Raw genomic sequence first — 16,230 nt, forward strand, 5'->3', positions numbered from 1 at the left:
ATATAGAACCATTTAGATATACGATATCTAAGGTCCCACAGGTTCTTGTGCAGTTTCTTGAGCACCGTCTTCCTTTTGTCCGGTTTCGGCGGCATCCTCCGGCAAAATAACATACTCCCGACTACTAAACCCAAATTTGATGACGTCTTGCTCAAATAATTCCACAAATCGCCGAGCATCGATTCTGAAACAAGCCGAGATATGTAATATATCCTCTACATAAGTTTTGGTCGTAACTATAGTACGCTTATGTAAGACATTGCATGTTTTCGTTTGTGAAAGCCCGATAAAGCATTACGATTAAGATTAAACAAGCCGATTTTTCACTGTCGCCGTTTTTGACGCCAGTTTTACAACACCAAATTTAAATGTACTATCTTTAATACTTCTTGACATAATACCGCATTAGTGGTATTTTCATATTATGATTGGCTGTAAGAAATGCAAAAAAATGCATCACAGACAAGAAGCGTTTAGCGAATTTTGCTCAGAAAAGGTTTGAGACGTATGTACAAAAATCATCTAACACAAAACCTGACTAGTTATTTTCACATACGATGTGATTTTTCCCCACCTTTTATTGTTGACGAATGTCCCGTTGGCAGACTCGAGATCAATGACGTAGGGACGCACTCTGCGGCCCGTAGACCCGTCCGGTCTTTCGTAAGCTACAGATCGGTATTGGAGAACAGCGTGCTGTTTGGAACATGAGGGATGATCGATAGGGATGTCCGCTACTTTACGGTCACGTCCGATAAGGTAAGCGCTTTGTCTGTTTGCAATACGATACACGAAGGTGCATGAGAAATATAATTTTATTAGGTTTCCACGAAACAACAATCCAGATTTATATGGTAGTACTTTAACTAAAAACTACCGTCATATGCACTTAATTGAATATCACAACTTTCGAAAATAATACGATATTAATTATAAGCGTATAGTATATGCACTGGTCAGAGACTCTACCGACTGTGCCCTGAGGGAAGTCTCGTAAAAATCGAAAGATTTATACGCTGTATACGTATATACTAAATATGTATACATATACACTAAACCACAATATTTAGGGGATAAATATTTGATTTCTTCTATAAGCTCACAATTATATCTAGCTAGTAAGTAGGCACAAAATAATCCGGGCTATTTGATAGAATTTCAATCAAAGCAGTGTGTTTGCAACTGTTGATTAACAATTCATGTAGGTTTGAATAATTCACGTATACCTGTGCAATGGTATGAAGGGTAAACTTTCTTCTCCCTTGAACACATAGAGACGCCATCGTCGCTTTGGTTTTTTTGCTTCAGGTGGTTCATTGTATTTCACGACCACTCCATTAAATACGTTTGTATCTTCGGCGAGTTTACCCGACAATCCTAGATCTGCCTTTTTCTTATCTTCAGGTTTTAACTAAAACGCAAGTACGGTAACGTAAGTAGAAGTAAACTAAGCATGTTAGAAGTGTTTTTCATGACGATAATGAGTCTATGTAACATACGTATTACTAGAATATAGTATTCCCTTACAAACATATTTTATAGAAATACATCGCTATTTTAAGACTACATCCTCACATACTGGGGTGAATTCTCTATTTCGAGGATGCCCCTTAACATCTGGATTACGACCAGATTAGGGAAGTGAGAGTCAGAGGCCCGGCGAAAACCAATATTGTTCCGCAGCCTCTTATACCTTGGCAGCTCGTTGTTCGGGGCCTGCGTGCCGATAAGACGGATCTCGGAAGGATACCAATCTTTAGTAGAATATCAGCTCTTACCTAATATTTAACTAATATTCACCTTTGGTAGTTCGAGTATTTCCGAAAGGCCCATCATAAAACACTTAGACTGCTCCACAAAAGCATGCTTTTGGATACTCTAGGAGAAAGATTTTTACCTCAGGCTCTCTAACGTTCACTGCTTGGTAAACAACTGTTCAGTCATTTGGTAGAACCAATAGAAAAATATTTATATTTTGAGTTTTGCATATAAATACTGTTGTAAACACGCTATTATTTGACACAGCTGCTCAAAATTAACTGTGCCTATTCCCGCTACCGAATTTACCTGAATTATGAATACCACGTCACCATATACTCCTATGCTAAGCAGCCAGTGATGAAAATGGTTTCTTAAAATTCAATACACCCCTAGTCCGGCAAAAAATTGACCTTTACCTCGCCTTCAGGTTTGACATTATCTTCTGATTTGCCCCATTCGAATTTATCGTCCGGTTCTTCTGTAGCACGATTTTTTCGTTTGTCGTCAGCGCGACCTCGCGCCCTTTTCCCGCCTTTTGGTCGGTCACCATCGTCGCCGGCACTTCGTTTAACACCATGCAATGACTTGTCCGCATCTGTATCTTCCCATTTAGAACGCTCAGGTGTGGCGGGCTCATCCTTTACCTAGAATTGAAACGTAATGTTTAGCATACGTAACTCAACCTTATTCCATTAATAACCGAACTATCTCAAATCATATCATATTTTACGCATATTTGGGGTAGGTTTTTGAGCGCGATGCGTCGTTCGTATTTGCGCAATGATACAATTACTAAGTGGGTTTTTTGTAATGGTTGGTATATGAAGAACGTAACAGGATTTTCCACAATACTTACGCCAATTACACAAATTGACAAATATTCATACGCATTCACCTTGGTGACGTGAATTGGCGAAACTTTTTCTTGCTTGAACTTTGTGCGCCCGCTATCGCGGGACTCCTCCACTTTCTTTTCATCGCTATCCGGTTTCTTTCCGTTTCGTCCGCGAGTGTCGTCGCTTTTTTCGTTTTGCGACCCTCTGCTTGGCGCATCCTTATTAGTTTTCTTGACCTCATCTGCACCGGCATCGCTTTTTCTCTCATTTTTTTTATCATCGTCTCCTCGGCCGCTCCTCGGCGATGATCTTCGCCCCTCCCGACGATCCCTGTGACCTCCTTTGCCTTTTTCTCTCGAGTCGTCTCGATCTCGTGATAGCGGCGAGGACCTTCGTCTAGGAGATTCCTTTCGCGAAGCCCGGTGAGGTGAAGCTGCTCGACTTCGCTTAGGTGAACTGTCTCTAGGTTCTCGCCGTGACAGCGAACCTTTTCGTCGCCGAGGGCTTTCTCCACGATCCCTATCGCCACGACGCCTGGATGAAGGCGACGACCGTTTTCGTTCCATGCTGCTACCACGTCTTCGGTTTTTATCGCTTTGTCTCCTGAAATGTTTTGATATTTCATTTTGTTATTTTTATGCCTGTGTGAATAGATTATGTTATATATTCCCCGTCATCGTACACGACTTTTCCTCGTCTTGCGATTAAATGATATACGTTATTTTGCTAGACAGTAGTGGATTTCCAACCACGTTTTGAATTAAAGCTCTAATAGTGATTGCCCAATAAACGAAAAAAGCAAGGAACTGTCAACCAACGTAGAAAAGCAAGGCTCTTTATTTGGAATTTGAAAGAGCAGCTTGAGAGTATGTGCCGCGTGTGGCCTCGCGTTGTCATAGAGCAGAACAGTTTGACCTCGTTGGTAGGGTTTTTTATTTTTGAGAAGCCTGGCTTATTCAATACAGCTAGACTAAATTAATGTGCCGATCCACTGTCTAGATCATAGGAAGCAACTTCGAATAAATCAAGCACTTTCGGTTCCTGCAGACTTGAGGCGTAGTCTTTTTTAAAATGAGGATCTAATTGGGCCCCAGGCTTTCGCTTCTTTCCTGAAGCTACCCATTCCAATCTTCGGTTAATATTGACGTATAAACACCACTCCTCATCACCTGTGACGATTCTATGCATGAAATTGATTATTCTGGCCGAATCTTGCTCGACAACAAGTGAGAAGTTAAAATGCAACATTAAACCGTAATGTTTTATTAGATTCAGAAAGTTTATGGGATACATAAGTTCTAAGTCTTTGTATAAACGAAAGGGACTAGAATAAGGGTAAGGTGTTTTTACTTAAATTTTAATTAAAACGGTTAACGATGCTTTTGTAGCTGATGATCCAAGAATTGTTTGTCAAAAGTGCCTTCAGATGATCATCGTCAAACCCAAAAGGTTGACTAGAGCAGCGCATATCCTGTAAGTTTCGGATACCGTTTCCATACTTAGCAAATTAGTCTCACACAAGGCAAATTTACCAAGCTGTTTCGTCAATGTTTAAGAAATGTATAACACATAAAGTGCACTCTTTTACTAGACGGAATATACATCTTTGAAAAATTCGGTTAGGCTAGAAAAGTGTTCACAACGCACGACCATTGTAGCACGCTAAAAGAGCAGAAAAAGCGCTTTTGAATGATGTGTCAAATTAACCAATAAACGAAAGGAAGTAGGAAAGGAAAGCTGTTGGAAACGGCAACATATTGCCCAGTCTAATATTTAAATTGCTTATGTATTAACCACCTTCTGTTAAATGAAATACACACGGCTGAAATTTATGAATTTTGATTCGTTACTGGCAGTTGGATAGTTATTTACATTTTAACTATAGGCAAATATAATAAGTACCGGGAAAAAGCTGATTAGTCTTCTGGTCAACTTTGATTTTCAAAACAGAGCAAGGAAAGGTTAGATATTCAGATATGGTGTTCTTTCTTTTTTTTTTCAACAGTACTTACTTCATAGTATGGCAAATTCAACTCTATTTTATGTATTATATAACCATTTCAGCTTAAGACATTTTAAAATTCAGTACAAAATGCTCTCTCTCTGTAATGTAATATTATAATTGCTAAAATATTCTTAACGAAAAAACAAAATTCCAAGAACTATTGAAAGCCACCCCTCGTCTATTACTTGCAAGTTACACAAAAATTGTAATAATAAAATCAACGACTACATTATAATTGACTCACGCTGTTCATGATCTATGGTTTCTTGTTATTTGTTTTCAGTTAGAGTTATCTAATTCACAATTAGAGATATAAAAATAAAAATAAAAATTTAATGAAGTGAAGACACTAGTGGCTACGTAGTGTTACCTCGGAGGGCTTTTTCGTCGGTCCCTCGATCGTCTACGGTCTCTTCGAGATGCCATGTGTGAACTTCGGCGATTCGGCGATGATGTCTTCTTACGGTGACCGTTTGGGCTAGAGAAGCGTAATCGATGGCGTTCTGCAGAAACACTCCGTTTTCTCCTGCTACATTCATAAAGACACGCATGTGAATAAAATCATGGGTGTTATACGTTTTCGCCTGCACGTTCAAAGATGGTATGCACGATCTTTAAAGGCGAATGATCTGAGTCGTACGTCCGGTACCCCGTTAGGCATTTTATCTGATAGCTAGAGAACAGCACGAAACAAGGCGCATTTACGAGACCCCAGACCACTACGTGTCCCTCAAGATTTTCACGCATATATGTTACCCACAATGCCATCACAGAAACGTAACGTAACTCGCCTAATACGGTTGAAAGGAAACCCTAAACAAGCGTGTTTCTATGGCCTATGTATTCCAATGATTGCACAGCTAATCATTTTCAGGACTTTTTCAAACAATTTCAGAACAAACTTTAGGATTGAAGAAGCCAACATCCTTAAACGAATGAACGTTCGTCGTAATCCTGTAAGAATATTTGTAGGCATAAAGAAGGTTTTAAGATAATAATAATATCTTTACGTATACAGGACATAGATATTTCCAAAGTAAGTCGAAACATTCGTACCTTACATTTTTGTTAATGAACCTATGCTAATTTATGTAATGTAGAGAACACTAGAAACCAATCTGACAATTGACAGAAAAGCACCGTTTTAAACAGATTTGGTGACGAACGTAGAAAACAGCACAACAGGTAAAAAAAAAAAACGGCAAAGTACTAACTTTTCCTTGTGTCGCCTCCTCTCTGGCGAACGGGCAGGTGGTGAGCCACTACGTCTCCTAAAACGGTGATGACAAACGTAAAATGATTACGTTACAAGCACTAAAATTACTGAAAAGTGAAAAAAATAGCATCAATATTGCCGTTATATGCGTTGCTCAGCTATTTAGAGCCCATTTTACTTCAAAATACCTTTCTTTATCACGTTTTCTGGGTGGCGAAGGCTGACGATTACGCGCTTTCTTCTTTCTAGGTGACAGTCGTCGTTCCACGGGCGATCTGCGTATTTTCATGGATAACAATGTTAGGCTTGTTTCTTAGTAGACTGAATTAATAAGCACACTGCAAAAGTATTTTTTTAATACTTTTGAGTCGAGAACAAGGTGTATATAGAAGAATAATTAGGAAGGATGCCTAATTATGTGATTTGCTGTACTCTACTGGTAATATATAATCGTTTGCGGACTTCCATCTATTCCAAGCCTCACACATTCTACCAAAATGCTAGTATTCTCTAAAGCCAACAAATTTCACTTTTTTTTTTATTTTCCATAACATAGTTTCCGACAAAACCCTGTTTCGAAATGACGCGCACATAACGGTAGTAGTGTACTTTCTAGAAAAGCCCAATGCAGTCTTACTGTTGGAGGCCTCATATAAATTGCGATGAGCTGCAAGACAATAACTCTTAATCGGCTTCTTACCAGACCAAGCGAAGATCTATGTTAACCATACTGTTGCACTGCCCCGTAAGCACTAGACCTCATACCCATTTTCATTTCTTCCCCTAATGAAAGGGGCAATTTTTTTTTCCAGAAAACGAAAGACTATTTTAAGTTCCGATTCCGAGTCTTTACTGGTATGTGAAACTCAGAAGCTCACCGGTTATCTGCGCATGGCATATCTTTGATATAACCTAACAACCGCATCCCCTTCTACCTCTTGCACTTGTTCGACTGCCTACCGACTTCGATGTTTACTGACGCGCCGGGGTTGCTCGTTTCGATGCCGTCGGCTGCCTTTGTCATTGCGTTCATCATCGGATCCCCCTGACTCACTCTCGTTTTCGCTACTGCCGCTCTCACTGCCGCTCTCAGAGCCACTGTTCGAACCGCTCATATTGGATCCGCTTTCGTCATCGCTGCCGCTACCGGACTCTGAGCCAGATTCGCTTTCCGAACTGCCGCTGCCTGAACTCGATCTGAAACACAAAAACGGATTTATGAAGAAAACCGAAAGAAATTATATGTACCAATTAATAAACGTATGTTTCTAATTTATATGATTCACTTACTGTTCCCCAGGGAATACCGATCGATCGTTTGCATTTAAGCGCTTGGAGTCACTAGGCCAGTGAGGTCTTTATAAATGTATAACTAATTTCGATATGAATCCCTTTAGGCAATCGTCTGAGAAGTAAGACATTCAATATAATAGGCACATTACTTATGAAAAACCAGTTTCTAAATGACTGTACATATTTTTCGTGCACTATGTGATAAAAATAGCCCTGTATGGAACAATAATTAACAATAATAATTATATTAATCCTACGAAGGTTCCATGCTACGGAAATAAGTCGTACTAGGGTGCTAATAAACCTACAGACATATTTCCTAATAACATACCCAATATATCATACTTCATAAGGTTAAAATATCAGCGCAGGATTGAAAGTCGGCCTAAAAATATTCTAGGTAATGCCTAGACATACTTAAGATTAGGCTGTAATACACAACGATCCATTCCTTGGCATCTGCAGAAGTATTAGCTACCGTAGCAACCACCTGGGTACCGAGTACCCCCTAAAAAGAAATATAGAAATAGGGCCCGGTCCACAATGCAAAACGACCTTATTACCGCTGTACTGCCCCCAAGAGCGATACGATAATAATCACTATCGATACTTACTCGCTTTGGCTGCCAGATTCGACCTCCTCGTCGCTTGAGCTCTCTGAAGGCGGCAAACTCGGAGGCCGGCGCTTCTTGTGTGCGTGTTTATATTCCTGAAACGGCAACAGATAGAACGTTCAAATTTCGTGATCCTCGCGTTCGTGATAAGTTACAGGGAATCCACTAAACGAAGTATCGGGCATGTAATCTCAAAATTCATTGCTACATGTCAAGGTGCACTATTCGCCAATTACAATATAAGCCTCGTTATAATAACTACCGGTAGGTTTGAAATCCAATGTGGAGCTCGGAAGTGGTTATCATTATAGACAAGACAATAACGTATAAGTTTGCTTGCTTCCAAATCAAACATTTCGTTACTGAGGCCTTTGTCATACACATTTCACTGTCTTGCAATTTTCAGCCACGTTTTGAAATTTCACTTAGAGCTCCGAAGGCTGGGGTCCGCATACGACGTGCATACGTGCTCGATGAAAACCGACTGATGAAAAATCAAAGGCAGATTCAATGTAAGATTTCACTATTAAGCAGATGCTATCTTACCTTCGTGTCCGGGCTTCTATATGCTCTTTCCTCGCGCAATGGGGACACCCGCAGTTCCATCGGTCTAACTACAAGAGGCGCTTGAAAATAGCCATCTGAGTCTGAAGAATCCGCCTGCGTTCGTGTTCACCAACGATGACAACAACAACATATACATTTCACAATTAGCGCATTTTCAAAATAAATATTCGCCATACGTAAAAAAAATCACAAGTTCCTGGCGATTACCCTAAAAGCGTAAGGGCTAAGTCAACAAATGCCATGTCTTATATTGGTCGCCGTCCAAACCATTTGTCTTACCTAGAAGATAAATATGTATATTTTCTTAAAAAGGTTAATATATAAATCTTATTTATGGACGTTTTTGCCACGATGTTGTGGGACTTTAAGCGGCATTCTTCAATCGCATTAGAAGCTTCTCTAAATGGTTATGTTCTCCTGTTTCTAACTCTAGGATAGTATTGATTTTTACACTACTTTGACTAGCAGGACCATATTTGTGTGTTACGATGGTCATCACAGGCTGCCAGGGTTAGGCAGGCATCTATGTGTGAACAGATTTTATTGGACACCGTGAACCATGTCAGCGGGACCTATGAATTATAAAAAGCTTAATGAGCAATATTCCACTGTTGGGGGTCTTTTGAGAACACCGTACTGTACCTGGTGTGTCATCTTCCAATAAAGGAACCTTATAAATTGAATTTACTCATTTATTTCCTTTAACCAAACTTCCTGCGGAAAACTGTTCGGCAATGTAAGGCGGTACTACAGTACTCTTCATACATTTCTATTTCCCTTGGGTTGTTTTGATGCACAATAGATAATCATAGTAGAAATATTAAATAGAGGAAACATGGTAGAAAACTAAGCAAAACACAATAGAGGACTTCAAACGGTAGCAGGTTTCAGCCACGTCCTAATTAAGCTCCCACCACCGTAGTGTCCTAATTATCCGGCAATGGATTACTGCAGCAAATGTGTTGAATGCCATTCAAGTTGTAAGATACCGGCTCTCTCAAATACGTTAAGTCGTTTCCCCGATTTTTCGCCCGAAAATAACAAACGTCTACGTCGGTCATGGCGCCTACTTTGTTATGTCACTAAGAGTAGTGAAGAGTTACTATTTTACGTAAAATTAAACCGCTTAGTCGATATTTTTTTAATAATTAACAATGAAAACATGCATCAGGTAAACGTTTTTCCCAAACGTATAAGAGGTCTCCCACACGGCCAAAAACGCAACCCCATAAAAGAAACTGTATACTCGCAACCATAATTACGAGATGGCAACATAAATATCAACGAATGAAGCATTTCAACGAGGTCGATTCAGACTCGAGATAAGCCGGGAATGAAAAGCTTACAAGACTCACCCGTCGGTTGCGGCGACGCAGGTCAGGCGATCGTACACGATGTCTCACCATTGTGCAATAACGACACCAGCGAATGTGGAACTACTGACACGGCGTATAGAGCGGATTTGCGCGGACTCAGAAGATGGGACGAAACTTCAATATAAATAGCTGCTAAATTTCCACTCCGGTGACAGCAATAGCATTGAGAGAGATGCTATTGTGGGGGCTACTGCCATTCTCCGAAGCTATCCGCACGCCGAGTGTTTATTTCCTAAAGAACAGTGTCGCGGACACTCGAACACGATGGATGGTTCCGCAAACTCACTTTGTAAATATTTCGGAATAGACGATTTGCTGTGGCGGCAGGCGCTGCTCGCTGTGTTGATTGTTTGTGTGGATCATCTCGCAGGAAACAAGATGCCTACTCATTTGTTTTTATTTTTCGAAAAATTGGCATAACCAATATTAAATACAGCTGAGAACACTAGCGATCGCATTATAGCTCAATAATTGTAATTTGAAAGAGAACGGAAGTTATGTAAAGTGCCCCGACATAAAAATATTGACAGCAAAGGGATTGGCACAATTCCAGATTAACCTTCAGGTTTTAGGACTTCCGCGGGTTTGCCGCTAATCGACGGAGCGTGTGTCAATCTTTAAATCTACACAAGTCTTGACTGTTTGAATTCACGAGTGAAGTCAGCCAGCGATTTTGAGCAGGTATCTGCGTTTGCTCTCGTCCATTGAAAGTGTCTCAGTGCAACTTTGGTGCAAAATGCAATCTTCGCTATCAGTGCAACTTTACAAGGATTAAAATGACATTTGGATAGAGGATCTTCATGTGTCAATTTGTGAAAGAACTCGAAAATGGCTGATGACAAAGGTGAATTTCGTGTTATATTGGTACTCAACTTCAGCAGAAAATTATGCGTTCAATAGCAAAATAATATGATAAAAAGTTGAAAACACGGGCTTAAAGACTCCCGAAGACAAGCAACAGTGTACTTGGATTTATCTATCAGTGCATTTCTGTACAGCACGCATCGTAAAAGAATAAACTAACAGTTTAAAGTTGACATCGTAATTTACTTTTACCTTGCCAATATTACTTCGTGAATTCTGGCACGTTAGGCGTTGTCTTCGACCACAGAGCAGATGGCGGATTATGGTCCGTCGTGTAAACATTTTCTGTTGTAGAGCCTGTTGAGACTGACCAGGCGGTGTTTACGTTCCGTAGGCCTTCCTTCGCTTATTCTTTCATCATGGCAATCTCCTTTATACTTTTCAAATATTTCACTAGTAGACACATAATTAAATTTATCCTCAACAACCTTAATGTGTAGGCAAAACGTTTGGAGGGATTCGATCCGAGCTGCGGCGGGAAAATTTGGCTCCGGTTCGCGCTACCGAAAATGCTCTGGCACTCAGAGACTCCAGCCTTAAGAAAAATACGGCGTTTGTACGAAAAATTGTGCGTAATTTTAATTTTCTACTTGATTTTGATTGCTTTTTTTTAAGTGAGATATAGCCAAATATTACTGTTTTAAAAGATTAGCAGAAGCTAAGCTAAAAATAATTAGATTTAGCAGCACCACTAGAAAATGTGTTGTATAAAATTCGATTTTTTTTTTAAAAGTATGATAAAAAATGGCGTCACACTAACGTGAGTCGAAAATGAAGACCATACAAAATCGAAACCGAAACATAAAAAGGATCGTCAGATTCTCTTTTGCCTGTTAAGGAAATTACTATTAAATGGTTAATGGCAGCAACCAGGGTTCCAACTCAATACTATACAGAATCTTACTTATGAAGTATGTTCTTTCGAGTTCATTTTTATTATTTGCGAATGCTCGTTGACAGTGAAGGACAATGGAACCAATTTCTTTTGATGCAGAGAATTTAACACAGTCTGGTTAAATCAATGAGGAATAAACATTGTATTTTTATTTTACACTGATATTTACACGAAATGTATGGTCTAACCTTGTACACTATTTTTTTTTTATTACTACAATATTCTGTACGTTGAGTGCCTAGTATAAAGTGTCGTGGCTCTATTCTACAGAAAACCTTCAGCGAAGCTCAACAATTATCGGTTCTCAATGACATTCGATCACTTAATCTGTCAAAGTACATCTCGGAAATTTGCCAAGCGATTGTGGAGTCAAAGTTTAAGCTCAGCGATATCACTTCGCTTGTACAGGTTAGTATTGTTCCCTATGAATTCAAGAGCATGCCAAAAGATGCTTAAAAAATCAATATATAATGCGTTTTTGATAGAATACAATACCCATCGTCGATTCTCCGTATCTGCTATTTCAAACAACACTTCAGCGTACGCACGTCCGTAGGTATGAAGAGTTTTCTATTCAGCGATACCTTTTTTGAAAATTTACTATATTAAAGCTATCATCAATTCGAAATTAGCTTCGGGATGCAGAATTATACGTGTTTTGAATACTTTAATAATAATGGGATACAGGACAAAACACTTAGGAATTTGATAACAGACTATGCCGGTGATCGCGCCGAATATTTTCACTACGTAATAGAGGGGCAACATTGATTTTATGGAATTTTTACTAATAAACTACAACTACACGGTCACAGGTGTGCTCTCGACTTCATGTAGAGTACGCCGATTTTGCCAGTTCGTTACTTGACTGCATACAGAAATCGGTGTCGTCTCAAGCAGTAAACCCTGCCAAAGCTCGAGTGGATCTCCGACTTAGTGCCGAACTCCTCCTCGCCGGAGTGTTCCCGTTAAAAGAAGGATTTCAACTACTCAAGCATTTTTTACAAGTTAGTTATATGTTTGGTACAATTGTGGCAGATCAGTTGCAAACGAATTAAAATATTCTATATTATAGTACAATGAATGAATCATTAGGAATAAGGTTGAACTAAAATTCAATTCTATGTGTTCAAAAAGAAAACTATTCGTAAGTAATGGCATCGGCTCGTAAGGCATATAAAAAAACGTGATGAGAAGAGCAAATTTCGGTTCAACTAAGAAAAAAGCCATGCCATCTGAAAAGACTGTGCGAATATATATATATGTATAACTGCATTTTTTAGGAAATGTGTAATCAAAGCCAGCAGTCATTAAGTGCAGTGATCTCATTGTGTAAGAGCTGCGGAGAGGACCTTCTCGCGCTTAGTCCTGGGGCACCGAATGATATTTATGTGCCTCTCGACAAGCAAAAGTTACTTCAGGTGAGCTGAACCAAATCGCTATCTAATTAATATATGTGTCGGTGTCGATATCTTTCGCGCTGTGTGGTCTTTAGAGGACGCCCGCGTAATTTTTCAAAAACAACATTACGTTTTGAAATCTAAAGGTATTCTAGTACGACGCTCAACTTGATCGCTACTCTTGTTCTTTGCAGATGATGGTGCGTGAATATTTTAAGTCGATTTGTCGATATGCAACTCGCGAACATGGCGAGCTGTGTAAAATGCAGAAGAAACATAAACACACAGTACAATCAAAAGGGGTTGCGCCGCAGGAGATGACGGAAAAATTGGAGAATGCTCAGGTACCACTAAGCGCTAACTAGGAAATAGTGTTTATCACATAAACAACAGCGATAACTAGTGCCACAAATGATTAGCCCGTAGTAAGCGGACAGGCAAAGACGGCTAGCCAGATGCTGCTCCTGCCGAAAATATCAGAGCTAGTGAACAACAACAACTCACAGCGCTTGCGACATTTCTAAACAATAGTCTTCGCCTCGTTATCAATCCTTATGACAGATGACATTTGTCAAATTGACGAGTTCACTTGAGCAGCTGGCAGGATTGCTAGGAGAAAGCGCACCACAGTTCAGCGAACCGGAAGAACCACCCGAGGGCGAGGGAATCGTGCAGGGAGTACGTATTCAAACCTATATGATCGTACTATCTTAAGAGGTTACACACATATTTATATTATTGTACTATTTTAACTAGTCTAGTACGGACATAATGATTAAAATTGAGTTGATACGAAATTTAGCACGTTGATTTGTGGCAAGAATCCATCGCCGTATCTAATTTCATATACGAAAGCCGCAATTTGCTAGAGTTAGAAACAACTAAATATTTAATCTTATCTTGTTTATTTTATTCATTTCTCATTCATATAACACACACAGGTGTTAATAGAGACGGAGTTGTCGGAAGAATCCTTATGGGAAGATTCGGACACGCAGGCATTCTACGAACATCTTCCAGATTTAAAAGCCATTATGCCCGCAATTTTGAAGGACAATACTAAGGACGACAAGGTTAGACAAAGACTCGACAAAGACAGGGATCGGGTGGGTATTGAACCATTTGATTATCGTGTGCACAACGAGAAATTTGCGCACGGACAACTGAAACTTTTCCAACTGGCACGATGCCTAGGTGGGTAGCACACTGGGCTCCCAGCCACGAGACGTTGGACATTGGTGCCCGATTAGGGCTTAAGGGATTTTTCTTCGCAAAATTAACTGAGTCCTGCAGAAGAAGAAAATATATGTCAAAACTCAAAAGATTAACAAGAAGCTTACTACTAGAGCATTTTTATGTGACGTTTATCCAGCAGGAATATAACTGTCTCGAAAATGGAACCGAATTGGTTTCCTCTTTAATTCGGGCAATAAACCTTGGGAGGTAGGTCGTACACTCTGAAAAGTTTCAGCTGCTCTTTTCCTGCCTCCGGGAAATTCGTCCTCCAGCGAAGAATTCTGTTTCAGTAGAATTATTCTAATCGTTATGAATTTTACCTACAACGATCTAGGAAAACTATGACGAACTCGGTCGAGACGAAGAGAAATCGGTATCGCCGTCACCCGAAGGCGCCGGAGGTGAGGCCGAAGCTGAGGAGGATCTGGCCGAAAAAGCGGAAAAAGAGATGCGAAAGGTAAGCGACATACGCGTTGCCAATAGGGCAGACGCGATGATTGTCATCTGTGCGAACCCTTAGTGAGCTTCGGCCGAGCCAATGTTTCGTGTTATCAATATTATGCATTATTTTGTACATTGCCCTTCACAGGTTGAAACGAAGCCGCAGTTGGACTTATTCCTCAAACAGCTGCCTCAGTGTCTTAATCGAGACACCATCGACCAGATGGCGGAACAGTTCTGCTTCAACCTTAACACCCGTAAGTCTTGATGCGTTTCAATTTTGTTATTCGATCAACTTCTAGCTTAGGACTAAGCGGTTACCACAAAATGAAAAAAATGTTACAAATTGCTTACATCCTGTATTGCCGTTAGACATTCAAACATGTGGCCTCCAGTATGAAATAAAGTGCATCTATAGTGCGTTTTGAATCGAGATCATACCCCTATATGAATAGGCGAACTCGTTGCCAGTGCGCCCACACGGCGACTGCCATAATAATGATCATATTAATAAAAACAATATGAACTTGTTGTTAAACAAGAACAACACGAGTCACATGTGATGTTATTTTGATTATATAAATTTATTAGCAGCTGTTCTCATTCGCTAGTGGGGCTGATCTTTCGTGTTCGAAATCTACAGGGCCAAATCGGTATAAATTGACGCGAGCGCTTTTCCTCGTGCCTCGAACCCGTCTCGACCTGCTTCCGCTGTATTCGCGACTCGTAGCTATCCTTAAACCAGTCGCTGTTGATCTCGGAGAGGAGCTGTGCGCGTTGCTGCTCAAGGACTTCTCGTATCAGCTTCGCAAGAAGGACCAGATGAATATAGAAACCAAGGTATTCTAGGATACATGTTTATTGTTCAATATTGTGTTATTCTTCCGTTAATATTTACACTGGCACTATTACTATGGTTATAGAAATGATTCTTTGATTGGGAACGTCAGTCTAATATGGGCCTAATGGTATGTTTTTGTGCTTTCGGTTATTTAGGTTAAAACTGTTCGCTTTTTAGCGGAGCTGACGAAATTCCGAGTTCTTCCAATGAGCGAGACACTGCGTTGTTTGAAAAAGCTCCTTGGAGACTTTTCTCACCATGCGATTGATATGAGCTGCCATTTAGTTGAGTGCTGTGGACGATTCTTGTTCCTTCATCGTAAGTTAACGATATTCCTGCTACCGGCTCAGAGATTCTTCAATTTATTTATTACGATCCATTTAAAAAAAAACTTATTTTCGGCTAAACCGTATTCTAGGTATATTTTTCGTAGGTATATTATTATATTATAGGTAGGAATGTTTGGAAACCTACGTGACCCTATAGAAAACCGACTGAATTTAAACAGTCAGGGTGAAAAGCTTCTACGGAGTATTTTTCTTTTTTTTTTCTGAAAATACCTTTCTAGAAAGTACCGTATATTTCTAAAATGAAAAAAAGCAAGGTTCGTAGATTTTTAAAAGTGGTCAAAGCTTAAAATTCCGTCAGTCCTTTAAAACTTACTTTGGCATCCAATAAGTTGAACCTTCATGGTTGTCTATATTTTTTGTTGTTTCTGAAAATATGTGGTGCAGTCTAAACGAATGTAAATAAATAAAATATATTTCACATAAGATTCCTTTTGGAGACGCCGCACCTCTGTTAAAACTCCGATTCGCTTTATAAAAATCGCGTATATTATTTAAATAAATTTACCATGCTCGTATAGGCACATACACTATATAT

General features: G+C 39.7%; 2 protein-coding genes and 1 long non-coding RNA gene across 12 annotated transcripts in view; 2 read left to right on the forward strand and 1 right to left on the reverse strand.

Moving 5' to 3' along the window:
• The window catches only part of LOC111245843 (uncharacterized), a 14,157-nt gene extending 7,058 nt beyond the window's left edge, over nucleotides 1–7,099 (forward strand). For 2 of the 9 annotated variants that reach the window (XR_015322586.1, XR_002671503.2), the window contains exons 3-5: nucleotides 606–1,432; nucleotides 4,886–5,203; nucleotides 6,631–7,099. This is a non-coding gene — a long non-coding RNA (uncharacterized LOC111245843). Of the gene's footprint in view, nucleotides 1–605; nucleotides 1,433–4,885; nucleotides 5,204–5,497; nucleotides 5,559–6,611 lie in introns of all 9 variants that reach the window. The other 7 variants (XR_015322588.1, XR_015322587.1, XR_015322589.1 and 4 more) reach the window with 7 other exon arrangements.
• Nucleotides 1–9,953, reverse strand: LOC111245839 (uncharacterized). Of its 2 annotated transcripts, none has more exons than XM_022794694.2 (12): nucleotides 9,648–9,953; nucleotides 8,272–8,385; nucleotides 7,726–7,820; nucleotides 6,779–7,015; nucleotides 6,007–6,093; nucleotides 5,817–5,873; nucleotides 4,973–5,128; nucleotides 2,657–3,200; nucleotides 2,178–2,405; nucleotides 1,227–1,411; nucleotides 575–772; nucleotides 1–184 (listed from the first exon to the last, which is right to left on the reverse strand). In XM_022794694.2, the coding sequence occupies exons 1-12, from the start codon at nucleotides 9,696–9,698 to the stop codon at nucleotides 28–30; spliced, it is 2,109 nt and encodes a 702-aa protein (XP_022650429.1). In that variant the 5' UTR covers nucleotides 9,699–9,953; the 3' UTR covers nucleotides 1–27. The 2 variants fall into 2 exon arrangements, with proteins under 2 accessions (XP_022650429.1, XP_022650428.1); XM_022794693.2 differs by having other exon boundaries at nucleotides 4,973–5,131; nucleotides 9,648–9,952.
• Nucleotides 9,954–10,200: 247 nt separating this feature from the next.
• Nucleotides 10,201–16,098, forward strand: LOC111245841 (regulator of nonsense transcripts 2-like). The gene is made up of 12 exons (XM_022794705.2): nucleotides 10,201–10,512; nucleotides 10,973–11,100; nucleotides 11,698–11,835; nucleotides 12,243–12,434; nucleotides 12,711–12,848; nucleotides 13,022–13,171; nucleotides 13,389–13,505; nucleotides 13,769–13,900; nucleotides 14,398–14,520; nucleotides 14,653–14,761; nucleotides 15,148–15,344; nucleotides 15,501–16,098. Exons 1-12 carry the CDS (start codon nucleotides 10,497–10,499, stop codon nucleotides 15,795–15,797), a joined length of 1,737 nt encoding a protein of 578 aa, XP_022650440.1. The 5' UTR covers nucleotides 10,201–10,496; the 3' UTR covers nucleotides 15,798–16,098.
• The last annotated feature ends 132 nt before the right edge of the window (nucleotides 16,099–16,230 follow it).

This window comes from Varroa destructor, unplaced genomic scaffold, assembly GCF_002443255.2.
Source record: "Varroa destructor unplaced genomic scaffold, Vdes_3.0 BEIS01000002.1, whole genome shotgun sequence".
NCBI lineage: Eukaryota > Metazoa > Arthropoda > Arachnida > Mesostigmata > Varroidae > Varroa > Varroa destructor.

What these genes read in the sequence shown, in the direction of transcription:
- LOC111245841 (XM_022794705.2), top strand. An exon ending in TACTCAAGCATTTTTTACAA is followed by an intron (nt 12,435 to 12,710) that starts GTTAGTTATATG and finishes TGCATTTTTTAG; the next exon opens with GAAATGTGTAATCAAAGCCA. An exon ending in CGGAAAAAGAGATGCGAAAG is followed by an intron (nt 14,521 to 14,652) that starts GTAAGCGACATA and finishes TGCCCTTCACAG; the next exon opens with GTTGAAACGAAGCCGCAGTT.
- LOC111245839 (XM_022794693.2), bottom strand. Translation starts at nt 9,698, where the DNA reads ATGGTGAGACATCGTGTACGATCGCCTGACCTGCGTCGCCGCAACCGA. An exon ending in AGGAGGCGACACAAGGAAAA is followed by an intron (nt 5,132 to 5,816) that starts GTTAGTACTTTG and finishes TTATGAATGTAG; the next exon opens with CAGGAGAAAACGGAGTGTTT. An exon ending in ATGTCAAACCTGAAGGCGAG is followed by an intron (nt 1,412 to 2,177) that starts GTAAAGGTCAAT and finishes CTTGCGTTTTAG; the next exon opens with TTAAAACCTGAAGATAAGAA.